Source organism: Phyllostomus discolor, chromosome 5, assembly GCF_004126475.2.
Source record: "Phyllostomus discolor isolate MPI-MPIP mPhyDis1 chromosome 5, mPhyDis1.pri.v3, whole genome shotgun sequence".
NCBI lineage: Eukaryota > Metazoa > Chordata > Mammalia > Chiroptera > Phyllostomidae > Phyllostomus > Phyllostomus discolor.
The window spans coordinates 93,757,400-93,766,348 of record NC_040907.2 but is presented as its reverse complement, the minus strand read 5'-3'; the positions used below and the strand labels follow the sequence as shown (position 1 = coordinate 93,766,348).

General features: G+C 43.1%; 1 protein-coding gene across 1 annotated transcript in view; it reads right to left on the bottom strand.

Moving 5' to 3' along the window:
- Positions 1–492: 492 nt before the first annotated feature.
- Positions 493–8,949, bottom strand: part of SERPINB9 (serpin family B member 9) — a 63,241-nt gene continuing 54,784 nt past the window's right edge. The window contains exons 4-6 of the mRNA XM_036026595.1: positions 4,692–4,834; positions 3,228–3,383; positions 493–1,018 (exon numbers count right to left, since the gene is read on the bottom strand). Of these exons, the coding sequence (XP_035882488.1) occupies positions 614–1,018; positions 3,228–3,383; positions 4,692–4,834 (704 nt within the window). The 3' untranslated portion in view covers positions 493–613. The remainder of the gene's footprint in view (positions 1,019–3,227; positions 3,384–4,691; positions 4,835–8,949) is intronic.

The window sequence follows — 8,949 nt, the reverse complement described above, 5'->3', positions numbered from 1 at the left end:
ACATAGGAATTTTAATGACATTAGCATCTCCAACTAGGTTGATGTAAAAGCTTGGTGCACAGGTTTGAAAGACCCATCAGAGGATGCTGCTCCTTTATGTCCCCTATACCTGATGTGATGTTGGGCATATACTTGGTGATCAGTGAATGCCAAAGAAAAAGATAAAATAAAAATGTGCATTAAAGCAACTTCCTAAGAAGACCAAGAACCAAAAAAATATGTGAAACTGTAGCAAACGCTAGGAGCATTTATTACTACTAAAACATTCAAGCCAAAGCAAGTGTGTGCAAGATGTGAGGTACAAGGTAAAACATAATGTAATAAAAATAAGTTGCAAGTGTGATGAGTGGAAAATAAGTCTGGGGTCATAGAGCAAAACTTCACATGCTGTCCTACTGAGTTGGGACTATAAAATAAAAACTAGAGGAATCGTTGAGGTCCATTGTCCCTCAATCTTAATTAAGTGGCATGAATGAGTGGTAGAAGCAGGGGCAATCATTCAGGCTGGTGAGGAATCTGCCCTCAACCTTGCCCTCTGGCTTTCATTAACCTATAGAGAGAGGTTTGGGGACAGAAAAAGGGAAATGTTTACAGGCACAGTACATGCATCCCCTTATGGAGAGGAAAACTTGCCACAGAACAGAATGCAGTTGGCTATGTTGTGCCTGATGAAGAAAAGGAAGGGATGGTCTGCACAGAACTTTGGCACATTTTTCCGGCCACAGTCAAAAACCACCATGTATGAGGCAGCTGCAGCCTCAGTGCCTTCCTCATTCACCTCCACAAAGGCCTTGTGCACAAACTTGGACAGACAGAGGTCTTCCTCAGCTAACATTGCTGAAAAGTTGGCTTTGCCCACTTGAAAAGCATCAACTATTCCCAAACGTTGAAGCACAGATTCCATGTTATAATGCTCTTCCAGTTTAAATCTTGGAAGGAAAACTTCAACTTCAGTACACATCATACAACAAGGCTTGGTCCAGGCTATGAATTTCTCAAAAGTGAGCTCTTTTTCCACCTGAAAGACCAATTAGCCATTAGGATTCATACGTCATTACATATAAGTATGCACACAGGCACACTCAAGTACCCTTTCTGCTCTTGGAGATGGGTGTTGATTGTTGCACCAGACCAGAGGCACCTTTATCTGCCAGATTTGTAAGATCTTGCACTCACAGTATTACACACACGACTTTGTTGACAAGCAGGGGAGCCCCCAAACCTCCAAGAGGCACAAAGACCAGACCTGGCTGCTCCTCCCCTCACCCCTGACTTCTGAGAACCTGTTCTCTATCTTGACAATTGGCAATGCCCAGCTGACTGTGCTTTTTTTTCTTTTACACTAATTTTTCAAAACAACAAGACATTGCTGCTAAGCAAAAAGACTTGAAAGGGCCCGCAATGCAGCCTCCAGAAGGAGGATCTGCTCAGCAGGGGCAATCCCACATGCTTTCTGGAGTAGAAACTTCACAGGGAGAGAGATGTAGGGAAAGTGGAGGGATGCATGTCTCTCACACAGGCCCCTTAAGGACACGGGCAATGGTTGATTCTCTCACCCTAAGGACCTGTGCTCAAAAAGGGCAAGGTGGGTAGGAACTGCCTTTTGGGGCTGTTTCTGGCTCTGTCCCTGAGTACTGGTTCTCACCCTCCTCACCATCCCTTGTTAGGTCAATGTGTTCAGATATTTCTCATCTACTGTTTCAGGTTCTGGGTAGAGACAACAGTTCTTATTTTTCAAAATGTAATGCTAATCACAATGATTATGACAATAATAAAGGTCTCATTTACTGAGGGCTCATAGGTACCAGAAAACATCCTGAGCTTCGTTCTTGGATTACCCCCAATGTTATTCTCACAAAAACTTTATCAGAAAGATAATATTAGCCCCAGTCAGAGATGAGAAAACAGAAACTGAGGCGAGTTAAGTAATTTGGCAAGGTCACATAGGTAATAATACAGAAGTAGTGTTACAGGGTGCAGCCAAGAGGGGGGACCCCAAATAGGCATTTGAAATGGGGTCCAGAACTCAAGGTGTCCAGGAGATTTTAAGGTGTCTTCACCCCTTCCCCCACAGGTGTGAGTTGGGGGAAGGGGCACACAGAGCAAGAACATGCAGGGCAGCTTTGCAGCTAATCCATGGCATGGTCATTTAGCATACCTATAGCCTTTGGCTGGTCACTTAGATATGCTAAATAGCTATGGCCATGCTCAAGGCCAGGGGGATGGAAAGGGACCTTCCCCCCAAGATGGGACCAGGGAGGCAGGTCCCCTGAGTTACAGCGCCTGCGTGGGAGCTGGGAGAAGATTGGCTCCATGACATGGAGTGACACCTGCCCAGACCCACGATGGTGACCAGAAAAGCTGGAGAAGACAGCATATTGAGGGCAAGTGTGCCCAAGTGTAGGAGGAGTTGGAAATGGGGCTGCAGAAGAAGATTGGCGTGGGGGATTTAAACACCAACACGGCAGCCATTGAGTGAGAAACCACGCGGCCTTGACGGAGTGGAGGCTCCTGCAGCCTGAGAGAGGGAGAACCACGTGGCAGCCTTGGAGGAGAGAACCATGCAGTTTTGGCAGAGTGGGGACTCTCCCTTCCTGCAGCCCTGAGAGAGAGAGGACCACACGCCTGGCAGAGTGGGGACCCCCACAGCTTTAGAAGGGGGAACCACCACCTGGTTTTAGCAGAGATCCTGGTGACTCAGCCAAGGGTGCCGGGAATCCAGGGAGGTCTCCCAGTCAAGATGGAGTTCTAACTGGGAAGAACCAGAAGACTACCTAAGTCATGGACTTCTATTTCCTTTCCTGAGATACGGTACTCTGGGCTGGGCAAAGGGGAGAAGGAAGGAAGGACTGTGTGTTTGTGGGTGTTTTTAGGGACTTTAGGATTTTTTTTTTTGATAAAGACATTAGGTCACTACTTTAAGTTAGTATAGCATTAAATAAACATTTTCTTTCCTTTTCACGAATCTCTGGCATTGAGAGTCGTCTTTCCTAGGGCGGCGGACATAACGGACCGGGGCCTTCTTTTAATAATAGTATATCATCCCAGGCCGCCCCGCTTGTGTGTTCTGTAACAGTAGGTCTTGAGTAACAGTTTGATTCCAAAGCCCATGTACTGACTACCACTGCCTGGTTACCCATATCACCAATATAAGAGGCAAACAGGACAGGGGAAAGTTCTATCCTGTAAGGAAAAATGAAGATGTCAGTTCACTGGGTTCATCTCACCAAGCTTAGATCCACATTCTGGTCAGGCAGCAGGATGAGCATGCTTAGCTCCTCGCCCTCATAGGGCAGCTCCAGCACCTGGGCCTTCACTTCTTCTATGTAGGCAAGGTTAAACATAGCCTTCTGGAACATCATCTGCACTGGCCTTTGGTCCTTCTGATGGGGATAAACACATAAGCATGGAGTGAAAAGCAGATTGTTGAAAGACACCAAGTCTCAAGAAAAAAAATGCAGCTGACCACAAGAGTGTTTTTAGCAGCTGTGGTGAAAACCATATTTGTGCTCTAATTAGCACTTATGAAATGGCTGCCCACTCCTTCCACCACCCTGACAAGGCATCTATTGTGAGCAGGTGTGGCTAGCACCAGAAGATGTTTCATTCAGCAAGAAAAATGCGATACTCTGCATTTACCAGAAGAACTAGTATGATATTCTCCATGTAAAATATGCTCTGCAAAAATATTCAAGAAAACAAAGGAATCACAAATTTCTCTCTATTGCAAAAGGTTTTAGGAAAAAGTGGAACGAAGTGCGTAGTTTCACAGCAGTGTGACTGAAACTGTGCATATGCCCTCACAGAAAGCAGCCTCTCAGCAAGTATAAAACCAAGAACTAGATGTATCTCCATGCATTTCAACTCAATTTTCCAAATCCTGATACTGTAACATAGGGAAATACTTTTAAAATTATTAAAGTATTTGCTTGACGAAATTAAGTATTATAAATTGATTTTTAAAGCTGATACAGACTATTCCATTGTAAAAGTTAAAATTGGTTCTAAAATCAATGCTACAAAAGTTCTCTCCTCTCACTTTGCAACAAGAGAACTAATTATTTAAAGTACACCTTATTTAAAAATAAAAACAAGAAGGCATTACCTGTACACGGTTCCAATTAATTGAAATGGTATATTTTAAAGGTTGAAAAATTTGGCAAACTATTTTAATGTCTGCCTAAATTGAAGATATACCTCAATATCAAGACTAAGGTCTTAGATGTTTTAATATTTGCAACTTACAAATATCTTATTAATAAGGATAAATTGTCAGCAATTCATGTCTATACTTATTTTGTTTTAAAATACCTGATTAAAATAATATTTTTACATTTGCTTTCTCTCTCCCCACAATGCACACAGGTCTCACACTCCCTTAACACTCATCTTTTGCTTCTTATCTAAACAACTTGAGCTTAAAGAAATACCTTAACTTCCCTGAAATAGGTGGCAGTAACGAGTGTAGGTGAAGCTAAGAGGCAGTAAAAGAGGTAATAAAATGCCAAAAAAAAACCTTTCATTCTTTTTTTAGTTCTTTTCTACTGAGTGTATAATTTCATTCCAAATTATGTTATTTCAAATTATTTTTCTCTTTTTATCCTTTCTAATCATTTTATTTTTTCATAAAGTTAAATTTTTCCATTCACTTTTTTCATCAAACTGGGAGGATTTTTGAAAGCTTCCCCCACCTGGCTTATTTTAAAAGGCATTTCCTTTGTGCATGCTTTCTCGAAGGGTCCACTCCATCTTCCTTTGAAGTAGACAGCATTGACAACAAGCAGCCTTGTCTGTTCATCAACAGCTGTTTCTGGCAACAAGTTCTGAATTTTACCTTTCCAGAAAAGTAGAGAATTCATTCAGTTGATTGTTATAAAAGCATGATGAGTAAACTGCAATATGGTTAATTGACAGGTCCTTGACTATTAGTCAAGAGCTAAACATCCTTTTGTCACATCTGCACAGTTTGGATTGTTATGTATGGAAATAAATGGCACATACAAGTGGCACTGGTGATCACCAGTACTTCAGGAACATTAACGAAGTTGATGACAGCGAAAGACTTCTATATCACTCAAGAGAAAGCACTGCACCAAGTGGGAGGACAAGGCAAGTAAGAACCGAGAGATGGGCTAAAGGGGCCTTGGCTGTATCACATGGTTAAATAAAGGGTTATATCTAATGCTCCAAGAAGGGGTCCAGTGCTGCAAGTCCAGATACATGTGGGCACAGCAGAGGCAGCCAGAATGAATGGTTCTAATGGGAAATGGCTGGCAATGGGCAGTATGGGGGTATTGCAAAGCTTCTGGAAGCCTCTAGAATAGAGTTCACTATTTGATCCTTTAAACGAAACATGAGGCATTCCTGGAAAAGTTAAGGTGGGCGAAAAAAATAAGATACTCCCTTCTTCCATTTGATACCAAATTGTACCCTCTGAAATACAAAGAAATAAGGTTCGACCTTAAACAAAGTGTGATTTCAGTCTACAGAAGTGATCAGTCCTGACACAGGGCCATCTGAGCACTTGGCCTATCACGTATGTCTAGGTTTATCAAGTCTAATTAAGGGAGGGGAAGTGGAAGACATGGCAGAAACAACAGAATGAGTAAGATGAACATGTAGAGTGAAGGCAGTGGTAATGGAGGGTGGCATAGAATCTGGAAAGAGGAGGCTCAAAGAAGATTTGACCATCAGTCTCCTTCCTACAGAGATTATGTATTCACCTAGCATGAGAAGGTTACAGCCCAAGTAAAAGGATGTTTTAGTATAAGGTATTAAATGGAAATTGGGTCTATGGATTTCTTTGAATATTTGTATCAATCAAATAAAATCCTGGGAGAATGGACAAAATTCAGTCTCTGCTGTTGAAAATCTGAGCATCTGATGGAACCTGTGTGGGTAGATTAAATTTTAAATATGCCATGCAGTCCAGCCTATGAACATTATTCTGACCGTCTGAAAAATTAGGAAAATCAGGGAGGAAAAAGGTAGACGAGGAGGAGAGAGAAGAGCAAACATGGGAAGAGGGGAGGGAGAAGGAGGTGGAAGAGAAGGAAGAGGAGAAGGGAAAGGGGGGAGAGGTACAAATGGGGTGGCGCATGGAATGCTGACCTTCAGTCATTTCTGAGACCCAAGTATTGATATCTGAACTAGCGGGTTCAGACATCAATACACATCCTAGGGGTCCCAGGATGTGTACATCCTCGGACCCTGTGGGTCTCTCCAACAAACTCTCCTGAGGGGCTGGGAGTACCTCTTGCTGCCACCTCAACCTCACTGGCGTTTTCAATCAGAGGTTTGGGGCTTTATTTCTCCACACTGGAACCCTGGGATGCATAGTCTGTCTCGCTCCTCAGTTGTTCCTCCTGGTTTATCTGCATATGAATGTGGGACCCCTCGCTCCACAATCCACCAACTCAGCTGGTCCACCAGCCATTGCCGTGCTGCAAGTCCTCTCCACCTGGCTGCCCATCCCCGCCACTCCTACTGGTCTGGATTAATGTTTCCTCTTTGACTCCTTGCTTGTAGGACTTCCATACAGTTTGATTTTCTGTCAGTTCTGGTTGTTTTTTTGTTTTTAAATTGTTGTCCTTCTTTTGGTTCTGCAAGGAGGCACAGTGTGCCTACCTATGTCTCCATCTTGGCTAGAAGTTAACTCTCTTAATGGTGTCTTTGTAATATATAAAAATTGTTTAAAGTAAATATATTAATCACTTTCTTTATAGTAAATTCTTTCTTTATTTTATAAAAAACCTTTCTACGTACACCTTCTTCTAAAATTTTATTTATTATTCCCATTGGATTTCATACACCTTAGATGTCCATGAAATTGGTAAGGATTTTTTCCTAACATTCTTTCTGTTCTTAATTTTTTGCACAGAGATATTCAATTGTCTTTATCTTTTATTAAGTATTCCATCATCTGCCCATGAATGCCATGACCCTTCTATAGCAAACAGTATGTGCAAAGGCCTGTTTCTGGACTCTCCATTCTATTTTATTGTTCTTTTGTCTATCTGTGCAGCAATACCTTGCTGTTTTAATTTCTATAGCTTTATCAGTTTTGATATTTAATAGGATATGTCCTCTTGTCTTATTCTTCTTCAAGAGTGTTCTGACCATTTGCATCACCACACAAATTGTATAATCAGCTTGCCTCCTTCACACACACACACACACACACACACACACACACTTCCCTTGGAATACTTATTGGGGTTGTGATTGATAAAGAAAATCAATTAGAGAAGATCTTCCAGTCAAGATGGCAAAGTAGGTAAACACTGTGCTTCCTTTGTCCCTAGACCACATCAAAATTACCACTATATGAAGAGTAACCATCATTTAAAACCACCTCAGGTCTAGCTGAACAGAAGTCCCCTAACCAAGGATATAAACAAAAAGCCACACTGAGACTGGTAGGGAAGGTGGAGACACAGAATGGGCAGGCCTCACACCCATGGTGTGGCAAACAAGAAATGGAAAGAATATCTCAGCTGCAGAGGTCCTTCCTCAAGGAGCAAGGGGTCCCAGTCCCACACTCACATCCCCGTCCAAGGCTCCAGAGCTAGGAACAGAAGTCCTCATAACTTCTGGCTGTGAAAACCAGCTGTGATTGTGGCTGAGTAAGACAGAGGGCTTCTGGAGTCCTGGGCATTCCTCTAATGGGTCCTGGGAACAAACTTACTGCCTCATGGTCCCACTCACTTGGAGCACCAGAATTAGGGCAACAGCCCAAAAAGCAGGGACCTGTGGCAAGCAGCTGAATTGTCTAGATTCAGGGTGAGGGCTGGAGGGAAGGAGTCAGGACAGCTGAGGACAGAAATACAGGCAGATGCCAAGTTTCCTTTGTTGAGCCCTCCCCTCACCCAACCAGCAGGAGCAGCTAGGCACCAAATCTGCCCTCTCCACTAACTTGGCTCATACTTTTTAACATTGCCTTGAGGTTTTCTGAGGTCTAATCCCACTCAACTCTAGCACCTGTCTGGATCTTCTTCCAGCCACTTTTCCACACAAATGGACTGCCTTGCCTCACATTGCAGACTTCCCTAACATCTCCCAAAGGTTCACAAACTTCAGACAAGTAACATCTGGCATCACTGTGGCCCATACATCTTGCTAAGTGGCTCCATGCCTGCCATTAGAGCAAGCTCTCCTCAGTTCCCAGCTTAGCCTCTCCAAGGAGTCTCCAAGTCTAGCACAAGTGGAAACTTTCTGCAAATCATATTGTAGCTCCTACCAGGTTGCTCTAGACTGGTAACAGACAGGGGCTGGCCTTGTCATGTACCAAAGCCATTCCTAAGAGGTCCCAGAATCAACACCTGTTGTAGTCAGTTTCAGACCACACCAGAGCTCCACTCAATCACCTCCACAAATGAAACACCCAAAAGGCTGACTCACCAGGCACCGGAGCCCTGCTAAAGCAAACATGGCTCTGTGGAGTCAACTCTTGCACACCAGCTCATTGGCTGTGTCATGGCAACACCTCAGAGCCAGTTAGCTTGAGGGTCAGTCCCTCCCATAGACATGCCAATATCAATCAGGTCTCAACTAAAACAACAAGGTACACACAACCTATACAAGGGACTCCTCTGAAGCCCCTGAAGAAGGTGAACAGGGAGACTGCATGACTGGGCCTCATGGGACAACTTCTACTTGAGGCTACCCTGCCAAGACTGAGAGACATAACTTATCTTCTGAATTCATAAAAACAAACACAAGGAGTCAGCCAAAATTAAGAGACAAATAAACATGTCCCAAATGAGACACCAGGACAAAACTCAAGAAAAAGAGCTAAACAAAATGAAGGCAAGCAATCCACCAGACTTGGAGTTCAAATCACTTTATTAGACTGCCCAGGAACTTAAAGGAAGAGCAGGGAAACTCAGTGAGTATCTCAACAAACAGATAGAAAACATAAAAGTAGAGATGAAAACATAAAAAAGAATC